This window comes from Schistocerca gregaria, chromosome 2, assembly GCF_023897955.1.
Source record: "Schistocerca gregaria isolate iqSchGreg1 chromosome 2, iqSchGreg1.2, whole genome shotgun sequence".
NCBI classification, from domain to species: Eukaryota; Metazoa; Arthropoda; class Insecta; order Orthoptera; family Acrididae; genus Schistocerca; species Schistocerca gregaria.
Window position 1 is genome coordinate 672,232,252 of NC_064921.1, and position 13,930 is coordinate 672,246,181.

At 40.6% G+C, this 13,930-nt stretch overlaps 1 protein-coding gene across 14 annotated transcripts in view; it reads right to left on the reverse strand.

Moving 5' to 3' along the window:
• Positions 1–13,930, reverse strand: part of LOC126334721 (diacylglycerol kinase epsilon-like) — a 189,051-nt gene that overhangs the window by 73,246 nt on the left and 101,875 nt on the right. For all 14 annotated transcript variants that reach the window (XM_049997255.1, XM_049997246.1, XM_049997250.1 and 11 more), the window contains one exon: positions 13,725–13,893. In XM_049997255.1, the coding sequence (XP_049853212.1) occupies positions 13,725–13,893 (169 nt within the window). The remainder of the gene's footprint in view (positions 1–13,724; positions 13,894–13,930) is intronic.

Sequence of the window (13,930 nt, forward strand, 5' to 3'; positions counted from 1 at the left end):
CTTATCATTTAGCTACAAAATAGCAGGTCAGCAACTGGAAGCAGTTAATTCCATAAATTATCTGGGAGTACGCGTTAGGAGTGATTTAAAATGGAATGATCATATAAAGTTGATCTCCAGTAAAGCAGATGCCAGACTGAGATTCATTGGAAGAATCCTAAGGAAATGCTATCTGAAAACAAAGGAAGTAGGTTACAGTATGCTTGTTAGCCCACTGCTTGAATACTGCTCAGCAGTGTGGGATCCGTACCAGATAGGGTTGATAGAAGAGATAGAGAAGATCCAACGGAGAGCAGCGCGCTTCGTTACAGAATCATTTAGTAATCGCAAAAGCATTACGGAGATGATAGATAAATTCCAGTGGAAGACTCTGCAGGAGAGACGCTCAGTAGCTCAGTACAGGCTTTTGTTAAGGTTTCGAGAACATACCTTCACCGAAGAGTCAAGCAGTATATTGCTCCCTCCTACATATGCCTCGCAAAGAGACCATGAGGATAAAATCAAAGAGATTAGAGCCCACACAGAAGCATACCGACAATCCTTCTTTTCACGAACAATACGAGACTGGAATAGAAGGGAGAACCGATAGAGGTACTCAGGGTACCCTCCGCCACACACCGTCAGGTGGCTTGCGGAGTATGGATGTAGATGTAGGTGTGTGTGTGTGTGTGTGTGTGTGTGTGTGTGTGTGTGTGTGTGTGTGTGTGTGTGTGTGTGTGGTGGGACACATGGATAGATTTGTCATTAATGGAGCCTAACAGATACTGGGCAACCTCACTGAGTAATTAACCTTGGATTAAAGGGCTTCTGTGGTGTTGAACGAATATATCCCCAATTATCGTGGGATCAAAATGGAGAACACAGAACAAGAAAAAACAAAAACTAAGGAACATGATGAGATTGCAAACATTGAAAGAACGGCATTGGAACCGATGTAAGCTGTTTGTGCAACTGGTTCGGTTGATACACCACTCCAAGGTGTGGAAATCATCACAAACTTGGATCATCTCAAGATAAATCCTTGACTGGAACTCAGAGAATTTTTTTTATCAAAGAACATTCCTGGGGTCAGATACATCACATGATCACACTGACAGAACCACAGGCACATAGACACAGGCAACAGAGCATGCACAATGTCGGCACTAGTACAGTGTATATCCACCTTTCGCAGCAATGCAGGCTGCTATTCTCCCATGGAGACGATCGTAGAGATGCTGGATGTAGTCCTGTGGAATGGCTTGCCATGCCATTTCCACCTGGCGCCTCAGTTGAACCAGCGTTCGTGCTGGACGTGCAGACCGCGTGAGACGACACTTCATCCAGTCCCAAACATGCTCAATGGGGGACAGATCCGGAGATCTTGCTGGCCAGGGTAGTTGACTTACACCTTCCAGAGCACGTTGGGTGGCACGGGATACATGCGGACGTGCATTGTCCTGTTGGAACAGCAAGTTCCCTTGCCGGTCTAGGAATGGTAGAACAATGGGTTCGATGACGGTTTGGATGTACCGTGCACTATTCAGTGTCCCCTCGACGATCACCAGAGGTGTACGGCCATTGTAGGAGATCGCTCCCCACACCATGATGCCGGGTGTTGGCCCTGTGTGCCTCGGTCGTATGCAGTCCTGATTGTGGCGCTCACCTGCATGGCGCCAAACACGCATACAACCATCATTGGCACCAAGGCAGAAGCGACTCTCATCGCTGAAGACGACACGTCTCCATTCGTCCCTCCATTCACGCCTGTCGCGACACCGCTGGAGGCGGGCTGCACGATGTTGGGGCGTGAGCGGAATACAGGCTAACGGTGTGCGGGATTGTAGCCCAGCTTCATGGAGACGGTTGCGAATGGTCCTCGCTGATACCCCAGGAGCAACAGTGTCCCTAATTTGCTGGGAAGTGGCGGTGCGGTCCCCTACGGCACTGCGTAGGATCCTACGGTCTTGGCGTGCATCTGTGCATCGCTGTGGTCCGGTCCCAGGTCGACGGGCACGTGCACCTTCCGCCGACCACTGGCGACAACATCGATGTACTGTGGAGACCTCACGCCCCACGTGTTGAGCAATTCGGCGGTACGTCCACCCGGCCTCCCGCATGCCCACTATACGCCCTCGCTCAAAGTCCATCAACTGCACATACGGTTCACGTCCACGCTGTCGCGGCATACTACCAGTGTTAAAGACTGCAATGGAGCTCCGTATGCCACGGCAAACTGGCTGACACTGACGGCGGCGGTGCACAAATGCTGCGCAGCTTGCGCCATTTGACGGCCAACACCGCGGTTCCTGGTGTGTCCGCTGTGCCGTGCGTGTGATCATTGCTTGTACAGCCCTCTCGCAGTGTCCGGAGCAAGTATGGTGGGTCTGACACACCGGTGTCAATGTGTTCTTTTTTCCATTTCCAGGAGTGTAGCATTGGAGTCATCCTTACCTGATGGCATGATATTATGTCTGAGGTTGAAATGGGTGTCAAACACCCAGCCCTAAGTTAACAGTTATAGTGCCATTTATAAGGAAGCTTATCCAGCACACATACAGGAATTTTAGGCTTCTCAATGAAACTTTACCTGTATAGGAAGTAGTAAAGTATCTAGGAGTAACTATGGATGTGAAACTGTCATGGACCCCTCACATAAACAACATTCCACAGTGAAAGATACAGTATTCCACCTTGGTATGTAATATCTACATTAATGTCTCAATGAACAGGACAGGGATGTAGACAGTATGACATATTGAAGTTTCTGCCACTTTATGAGGCATGCATGCATAGCCTAATGGTAAGGTGACAGCTCGTGATAGGTGGGAAAACTGGGTTCGAGTCCCAGAGCAGAACAATATTTTTCATATTTGACCAATAGGTACTACATCTATGCTTAATACAGCTGATGCCAAGTTATCCACATACAGCAAATAAAAATTGATCTAATTTGGAATGGACATCAATTATCGTCAATGCCTGTTCATCCAGACATTATGTAAATATTACATGCTGAGATGGACACTAGATGATTAATTCATACACCTCAGTTCCCCATGTCTACATCTACATCCATACTCCACAAGCCACCTGACGGTACATGGTTTGAAATGTGGAAGTTTGTGTCAGTCCATGAAGCGTGCAGAGACAGCCTACTGGTAAACGACTGCTCACAATAATTGGGAAGTCTGGGTTCAAGTCTCAGTCTAGAACAAATTTTCTTTTGTCACCAACGGGTACTATATCCACACCTAATACAGCTGATGCAAATTCAGAAAATGTAGTTCAATTTCATCTGTGATCTAGTTTGCTGTTTCTTCCCTATTTACATCTCTTCTTTTTCTCTCTGGGCCTGTAACCAAAAATGGCTACTGGACTGTTTTACCAATGTGTTCAGATTAGATTAAATATGTCACAGACATAATAATGAAATCCGCACTAATTTGTAAACTTCTCGAGATAAATAATAAAGTACACAAAATTTTCACATGCAATAAAGGGCTTAGATTTAATGCTCATATCATAGATGTGTAGCAAGGTGGTCCTTAGGGGACTGTAATAAATAAAACAGTACTATTTTCATTTACAGAGTAACATGACACATTATATGAGAAGTGAAGAATTATGTATTATTCATACTGTGTGATATTGTGAATTATATCTATGTCAACTAGGATTACTACGGAACTTGGCAATGGAGTAGAAAGAGTTGGCCACCAGCAGTTTCTTTGGGCTTCTCTTTACATTTGTATAAAGTATTTTCAGTATTCTTCCACATAAAAATTAGAACTACGAAAATTAAGCTTTTGATGATAACCTCCATCATCTTTGTCTGGGACAACTGACTGATGTCATGTTGAAAGTGACACTAGACAACAACATGGCTTATGTAGTTGAGAGCCCACTTCCATGCATCACAAGTATTATAACTAATGTCCCAGATAATGTTTTTGTTGTACATTTTGATTTCTATGGTCTCTTTGATTACAGAGTACCAGAAGTCCGATGTGTAGTAAAATATTTCTGTTGCATCAAATACTATTTTATATCTATTTATGAGCTGTGATTTTTCTCACTTGCTACTTTTTTTATGTTTCATTGGCATTTACACGAGGTTCAGGAGCTGTAGAGTTTGGCTGATATAGTTTGATTCTGCACTAACAAGGAATACAGTAAATTTCAGGAAACCTGATGCCCACATTGTCTTCAGCCAGGCACAGCATCATCTTATCTCCCTGGGCAGTAGGAAAATAGGTCCTACATCCTTATCTGCCCAGGATCCTTGGTGTTTTGATAGTAACTACACAAAAAGGAAGGAATGCAGATTGTCTCATGATTGTTGAGCATCTACATTTTTTCATTTCTTGACAAGTAGTAATGTACTATCTCAATGACTCATACTGATTCTGTTGGGATGTATGCTTCAGTTGCTTTATCTCAGAATTCAAGTTGTACATTTCAAAGATATCGATATTTTTAAAACCAATGTCAATGATGAGAGATTACAAGCAAATCTGTCTAGTTATTTTTGGCTTAACAGGTATCACTAACATTGCAGATGAGACACAAGTTTTGACAGCATGACAAGAGTAAACTGGTCTTGATGAAAACAATGGAAATCAACATGAAAAGACTGAATTTTTATTCTTATTTAATGTGAGAGTAATACTAAGTCCCCCCCCCCCCCCCCCCCCACATACACACACACCACCACCACCATCACCACCACTATCACTTCCACCACCAACCTGTACAGGCCTCCAGTATACCATTCTTCCATTATTTCACTGTACTGTTTTTCCTCTCCTCAGTCATTTTCAACATCTTATTTTCCTTCATGCCTTGGAAACCATCCATTTATAATATTTTTTATTCTCAAACTGTCCCTTTCTATTGTTTATATACCTTTTTTTTTTAGCATCTTGAATCCAGCTTGTAGCTGACCGCTTTTGTCACATTTGAGGAACCATTTAGGTAACTTCTGGTCATTTATTTTACACAAATGACCAAAGGCCATAAGTCTACTCTTTCCCATTATTTCTGTTATATTTAATATATTCTAAAACATTTCATCATAACTTCTTAATACTCAGCAGTCTGTCATTTTAGTGAACTCAGTATTTTCCTTATGACTCTCCTCTCCAATGTTTCTAATTTATCCAACTTACAATTCAGTTTTCGATAATCTGATTTGATTTGGACATATAGGTATTGTGGTTTCACCACCACTGTGTAGTGCTTTATTTTAAGGTTCTTGGTTAAGCATGTTTTGTAGCTGGTTTTGCTAAGCCACATTCTTCAATTATTTCCCTCATAATGTGAATATTTTTACTTTTTTTCTATTTGACTAACAACTGTTACTAATAAGTTTGGAGGATTTGGTGTTTAATGCCAGATAATTTACTTGAACATGTCTGTTCTTTCTCCCAAGTATTATTTGTGAAATTTTTATTTCCAACAACATTAGAGAAGGAAAGTTAATACTTACCAGCAGAGATGCTGAGCCGTGATAGGCACAACAAAAAGATTCACACAGTTATAGCTTTTGGCCATTAAGGTCTTTGTCAACAATAGACACACATTCACAAACACACACACACTTGTGCAAATGCAACTCGCACACACTTCTGCAGTCTCAGGCAACTGGCAGTGTGGTTTCAGTTGACTGAGACTGCAGATTTGTGTGCGAGTTGCATTTGTATTTGTGTGTGTGTGTGTGTGTGTGTCTTGTTGACAAAGGCTTTAATGGCCGAAAGCTATAATTGTGTGAATTTTTTTGTTGTGCCTATCGGAACTCAGCCTCTCCGCTATATGGTAAGTAGCAACTTTCCTTCTCGAATATTGTTACATTCCATCCTGGATTTTCCATTGTTTGATTTTTATTTCCAACAGTTTTTCATTTCACATTTGTACAATTTTCTCCATAAAAAAGATAAAAAGGACTGGAGACCATACTCACTTCTGTATTTATTTTGAAAGACTTTGATGTTTCACTTCACACTTGTATTTGTGTGCCTGTGGGAGATTCACATGTTTTTGTTGTTGTTCTTGTTGTCTGCATTCCAGAGACTAGCTTGACACAGCTCTCCACACTATTCTACCCTGTGCAAGCCTCTTCGTCTCCAAATAACTACTGCAACCTACGTACTTCTGTATCTGCTTACTGTATTAATCCCTTGGTCCTTTTATACAATTTTTACACCCCCCCCCCCCCCCTTCCTCCACTTCCCTCCATTATCATACTGATGATTCCTTCATGTCTTAGGATGTTTTCTATCTACGAATCTCTTATTTTAACCAAGTCGTGCCAGAAATTTATTTTTTCTCCAATTCAGTTTAGTACTTCCTAATTAGTTACTCGATTTACCCACCTAATCTTCTACACTTTTCTTTAGCACCACATTTCAAAAGTATCTATTTTCATGTTGTCTGAACTGCTCATTGTCCATGTTTCACTTCCAAATAATGCTACACTCCACATAAATACCTTCAGAAAAAACTTCTACAAATTACTCTTTCGCAGAAATGCTTTTTGTGCTATAGCCAGCATGCATTTTATATACTCTCTACTTTAGCCATCATCCGTTATTTTGGTGCACAAATAACATAATTCATCTACTACTTTTAATGTCTCATTTCCTTATCTAATTATTTCAGCATCACCTGACTCAACTACTCCATTACCCTCATATTACCTTTGTTGATGTTTAGCCTATACCCTCTTTACAAGTCACATCCATTCCATTCAACCGCTCTTTCAAGTCCTTTACTGTCTTTGACAGAATACAATATCATCAGTAAACCTCAAAGTTTTCACTTACTCTCCTTGGACTTTAATTCCCTATCCAAATTTCTCATTGGTTTCTTTTACTACTTTATTACCATAGTATGTTCACTACTTTAGTTTTAACTCCAAATTGTTTGATTTCTTTGTGGTTTCTCTGTTAACAGAGTCAGAGCCTCTTAAAAATCAATGGATGTTAAAACTATGTCCTTGGAGTTTGAAAATCTGTGACAAATTATGGATGTTAAATTGAATATGTTCTGTGCAAGATCTTCCCTTTTTATATTCACCTTGATATTCATGCAAATGACCCAAGTGCGGACTCTACCCTGTTCAGCAAATTAAAGAGAATAACTTATAAGCATGTATGGTTTTAGGCTTGCCTAGTGTGCTTTTGAAATGTTCTCAGGTATTCAGCTTGGAGAGTGTAAACCAAATGGTGTGATATTCCAGCAAGTTAACTTCTTGTCGTCTTCAAGTGGTCCTGATTACTGACTACCTTTCCCTGTATGATGTGTTATTCATTACCTCCCTCCCTCTGTTCATCTCAGGTCATATGTTGGCAGGATAATAGCCATGTTCCTCTGTCGATTTACATCTCTGCTGAGCTCTTGATGCTGCTGGAGTGGAAGAGGCTTGTCTACATGGTGTGGTCCTACCACTTCAGTTGACTTGGCAAGAGTGGATGTTCCCACAGATTCTCGTTGTGCTTTTAGCATGCTCAAGGTTGGGTCGAAAGCCCCACCTACTTGGAAGCCAGTGCCTTTATTTATCAGTTCATCAGATAGCCAGACACTCACTCAGGACATTGCTCTTTAAATTCACTTTCACATGAACCCATTTCCCGTTGATGGAAATTACTGCAAATAGGCTGACCGTGGCACGATGGGGTAGCCAACAAGTTTATGGAGGCATTTGATGAATAAGTTCGTAAGTCAGCAGTTTGAAAACTGTCATGTTTCTTCTGATATGTAGATTATATAAAGTGGTCAGATAGACACCAGCATCCACAAGACTTTTTGCGACATCTGTATCAAACCATCAGGTTCACGATGGAGATAGAAGACGACAATGAATTTTTCATGTCTTCAGCTGTCATGGTCCCTTCATAGTAAGAAGTCATTTTCAACAGAATGATGCACAGGACTTGCAACATCTCTGACCACTAGAATTTAGCAGTGGAGTTGCAGCACCAATGGTCAGTTTTCTGGAAGAATGGTTACAACCATCGCCACATCAACCACAGAACTGAAGGAATCGTATGCCACCACTTACACAGGTACAAGAAAAACCTGTTGTGACAGCATTTATGACTTACATTGGTGACAAATAAGTAAAAATTGGAAGAATACTCTGGAAACACAATTTCAAGTGCATATTTTGCTTGCTGCTCCTTTGTCAGGAAGATGTGTGGAGCACAGCACCCTTCAGATACCAACAAAGCAACTATAAAAGAGCACAGAATCTTTAAAGGACCTAGTACAAACTATGACAGCACAATGTAGTTGAAACACGCGAACAAAATCTGGGATTGAATTTGTAAGAATCTGAGGAGATTGGCTGCACAATGAACTGACAAATATGGACAGTGGTTTCCAACTACATACAGCTAGGGGTCCATTCTTGTACTCACAGCATACCTACAGTATGTGGAAAAACCTCTTCATGAAACAGCAACTGAAGAGCTGGGACCACACCACTTGCTTGTTAGATGCATCACCTCCATTCCAGTAGCGACATGACCTCAACGACTTTGTGGCTTTGTTCACCCTTTGAACACCCCACCTGACAACTCCTAACTCAGTCAAGAAGTTGCAGTGCCAGCACAATGTAGTAAACCAGAATAACATAAACATAGGAGCACGTGTGCCTCTGTGTGTGTGTGTGTGTGTGTGTGTGTGTGTGTGTGTGTGTACGCGCGCGCGCACCTGTGCGTACCCTATTGCTCTGAAGGAGAATTGATCCCACAGCTAGCTGTGTTCTCAGTCTTGCTTATCTATCGATCAACGAACCAGTGCCTCTATCATATACTGTTAACTTGTTATGTTTACTTCTTAACTTACGTAATCAAACTTGTCATCCAGAGAAGAGAATAAGCAAACCTATCCACATCTAGGAATCAACAAAAAACCATGATTTTTTTATCATGAGCCCAATGACTACTGATGCATAGGTCAGAAGAGCCCAAAGCAATTTACAAAAGTTATTAATATACCAACAATACCACGGAAAAATATCTTTCTTGTATTACTTAATACTACATATGCCACACATTAATAAACTCAAAAAAGCAATGGCAGTTAGAAACTTGAGGGACAACAAATGTAATTCCATCTGAATCACACAAGACTGATGTCTTAATTCATGTGTTTTCTACTGAAACCCTTTATTTCCTGTTGTACAAATATTATTTAAACTGCTGTCTGTGACGGCATGATATTTTAATTTACTCAAAAACTCCTTTGACAAGCTGCAGAGAGAACAATATTTTATAATTTCTTATTTACTCAATTAAGCATATTCTTGCTATGTGTGGAAATAACCTGCGGAACATTAAAAGTCTCGCAAAACCCAAACTGTGGAACATCTTTGCTAAACTTTTGGAGAGTGTTGCTAATGGTGAATTTGGACAAAGCTTGATAGCATTTCTCTATGCTTTTTCTTGTTTAGAGGGTAAAATTAAGCATGTTTCTGCTTGTAAATAAATGTTCCAGTATTAAATACATAACCTGAGAAGTTATTAAATTCACATTTTAAATAACTATGTTGACTTTTGTCATAACAATCACATGTTTTGATTTTAGATATATTATGTTAAACATTACTTCTTCTGTTAGGATGAGAGCCATAACCATGATACTGAAGTTAGCTATGGCTACTCACAAATATTTCTGGTGACACGTACAATGTACTTACTAGGAAGAGTTGTCAAGCTACACACACCTCTTGCAAACAGAGCATGGTACAATTAACCTACTTGTTCTTACACAACTCCTAGTGTTGTTATTTTTATTCTCATTCTGATCTTTTATCATTAGTAATGCATATACTGTGTGTACATGAAATTACCAAATTTATCTACATGTGGTATTTTACCCAAATTTTATTATTCATAATATAATTTGCACCCTGTTGATAACAACAGTACTCTGAAACAACACCCATGAGTGTAAGAGTTTGTGTGTGTGTGTGTGTGTGTGTGTGTGTGTGTGTGTGTGTGTGTGTATGGTGGGGGGAGAGGGAGTTTCAAGAGTTCAAAAAGAAGGACTTCGTCTGAAAGATTTAATATTTTAGCACTTTTCTTCATTGTGCGTGCCTACAACTCAACAGCTCCTCTATGTGGTGAGTAGCATAGGAATGAAGGAGACGACTTACTGAAAGGCAGCAGCGCTGTGTTGTCAATAGGCACACAAACAAAAGGTAAAGAGCTTGGCTAGCTTTCGGAATGCACTTCCTTTCTCAAGCTTGTAGGAAAAACATGCATGCACACACACACACACACACACACACACACACACACACACACACACACACACACACACACAATCAAATGCACACGCCTATCTCCCTATATTGTACTCAGTCAACTGTCAGCTCTTTCCTGGCCCATGGGAGTGTACTGGGGTGAGGTGAGGGTGTGGGGTGAGGGATGGAGAGGGGCAGGAGGCTGGGAGGACATTGTGGTGAAGCGACTAGTGGCTAATGGTTGTGGGGGAGTGAGGAGGCCAGTGCATTAACTAGGGGTGCAGGTAAAGGGGGCAAGTGGCAGATTGCTGGGCATGCGATTTCACAGACTAGGCCTTGAGATAACAGCACACAACTAGCTGATCTGGGGGCACAAATTGGGCAGGGGTACTGGGATAGGGGCTGGTACATGATGTACCTGTACACGTACACACAAACACACACACACACACACACACACACACACACACACACACACACACTATTGGTGGGAGGGGGCAGCAAAATTACCTGAGGTTTAGGCCAGGAAGGACACAGAAGTGAAGGATGTGTTGTAAAGGTAACTCCCACCTGCGCAGCTCAGGAAAGCTGGTGGTCATGGGGAGGATGCAGAGGGCATGGATTGGGAAACATCCACTGAAATTTTGCATGTTGTGCCATTGGGTGGTCCACCCTGCTCTGATGGTGCCCATTCATTCTTGTTGACAGCTCTATGGTTGTCATTCCAATGTAAAATGCTGTGCACTAGTTGCAGCAGAGCTGGTATATAACACAGCTACTTTCATAGGTAGCCTGGCCTCTGATGGGGTAGGATAAGCCTGTGACAGGACTGGAGTACGAGATACTTGTTGGGTGGATAGGGTAGGTCTTGCATCTGGGTCTTCCACAAGGGTATGATCCCTGTGGCAGGGGAAGGGGGATGGTAGTTGCATAGGGATGAACTATGATGTTGCAGAGGTTGTGTGGGGAGCAAAACACCACTTTGGGAGGGGTTGGAAGTATCATGCCTCATTTCGGAGCATGATGATAGATACCAGGTGTAAAAGTATGAACCTGAATTTCCTTATAGATGGTACTAGCCATCAGTGGAGGACCTGTGAGACCATGTTTGCAGCGCCATCAGTTTCCTGTAACAGCTGACAATGAATGACCCACAGATGGCTCCCCACTCTCCCACGACCACAAGCAGCTAGACACTTCCCCCAACTGCCTCCCTGCCTCCTGCCTCTCTCAATCCATCACCTCACACCCCCACCTTACCCCAGTACACTCACCATGGGCCAGGAAATAGCTGGCAGTTGACCAAGCACAATGTAAGGAGACAGGTGTGTGGGTGTGAGTGAGTATGTATATGTTTGTGTGCATGTTTTTCCTACATGTTTGAAAAAAGAAGTGCATTACGAAAGCTAGTCAAGTTCTTTATCTTTTGTTGGTGCACCTATTGATGATGAATGCTTCTGCCTTTCTGTCAGTCGCCTCCTTTATTCCAAAATAATTCGTAATTCTCAACCACAACTTTCCATACAAAACGCAAGTTTGTGCTTGGTTGTTAAAATGTGAATAACTATGCAGCAGCTAGAAGTAACAAAAAAAGAAACAATATACATAAGTATGTCAATATCAAGTCTGCACTCAGCAAGCATAAAATGATGTTCTAAGTCAATGATTGTCACTAGTGAACTTCGTGAAATTACTCCTAGTAGGTGTAGCTTACCGATCTGTGTTAAAATACTGATGTTCTTACATATTAAAAAGCTGATCATTGAAACTGAAATTTGTGCTAATAAATGTGAGGGGAATGTAATCCAAATTCTGTAGTGTTGTGTATATCATTTAGTAATAGTTCAACACATTCAGTAATCACAAGAGGAACATTAGAGATGAAATTCAATGACTCTGAGGTGTTCGAGACAGGTTTCACAAGTTAAATATAGTAGGAAAGTTCTGGAAGAATGTAAATAATTTATAAATAAAACTGTGTGTGTGTGTGTGTTCGTGTGTGTGTGTGTGTGTGTGTGTGTGTGTGTGTGTGTGTGTGGGCACGCGCGCATGCACGTGCTCATGCGCTTTAGGTCAAGAAAGGATTGTTTCCGTAAGCTAGCACATTTTCTTTCTCTTTTGTGTGTGACTGGTGATGAATCAATGCTTCTGCTATTCAGAGGTTGTTAAGTTACATTGTTATCGGCAAGTACTTTATTCCTAAAGCTATTCGCTCCCCTTTTAGTGTATTTTGCATTATTCTTATTTTGTACCCTGTTGTGACTGTTTTATCCTCTTAATACATTTACTTGGATCATTGAAGTGCTTTTGTTAATTCTCTGTAGTACCTCTTGTAATATGGTACTTCAGCATCATAGCTGCGCCTCACCAACAGGCAACAAGTAGAATTTTCTTTTTGACCTATAAACAGTATTAATGCTTAATATAAGGTACTGATACAAAATTGACTGTTAATTTCCTGATGTGATGTGCTTTATTAAACATTCCTGTACAGATATCAATGGCTGTTTCAGCTGCCCAAGTTACTAGTGACAATACTGGTTTACTGGAAGACCTTTTGAAAGAATTTTATAGGTCTATTTATATCACAAGCAACCACCAATTCTTGCTCTTTTATCTGGTAAATACAGCAACAGAGTTTCAAAATTATATATGAACAGGTTAAAATTTCCTGCAGGTGCTTGGTACAGAGATACTACTAGTACTACTATCAAGAATTTGTTACAAAATTCTACTTCTGTCGTACGGTCTTCTAGATGTTTTAAATAAAATTTATTAATATTGATTGTTTCCAATTCATGGGATTTTTCTGTAAGTGTGGCCACTCCCACTTTCTCCAAGTCTCTTGCACAGAATTAAGATGCTGAACTATATCCTGTAACATTTAATATATCTATACCAGTGGTCATACTGTCTTTAGAGAAACAGTATACATTAACAGGCTGAGGCAAATCTAATTCACCAGGACAAATCAGTAGTACACAAATTTCACAAGTATATTCTAATGCACAACCATAAATGATTTTATAAACTGACTGAATTACAACTGGCTGCCAAAATATTTCTGAGAACTTCTGTAAATCGTGCTAAAGGATTCTTTTGTCACTCCATAGTAGAAAAAATTCATATTTAAGGGTGATCAGCAAACAGACTGAGTTTTGTTTCAGATATGTTTCAATCAAGAGCTTTTTATACAAATGTTGTATCCTAATTCTGAATGATGTTTAATTATTTCTTGAATCATTTTTTGCAAACACTCTCAAACCCTCCTTTTCCCTTCCTAATGTAAAAAAAAGTGTTGTTCTGACACATCTAATCACCGGCTCCCTTCACAATATGAACAATGTTCACTGATCTCTAATGGGAATACCTGCTTCTCTAAAAAGCCTAGCTCTACTTACCAAATACCATCAATAAATGTGTTCTCTGTTTTGGTTACAAACAACAAGCAAGGTGAACTAGTGCAAGAAATATTTATGTATAATCCAACTACCTTATTGAAAATTCTGCTGGCAAACAAGTAATATGGAGATTCACGTGTTCGATGGAAGTCAAGAGCTATTTGTGCATCAACTCCAATGCTCAAGTAGTTGTACATAAAGATGTGACGTATTGGTAGTCTAATCCCAAGATGGCGAACTGGCTTGATTTCAACTTTCCACCTGTAGAACCATAATTATTTTTTCTTCAATTTTTTAA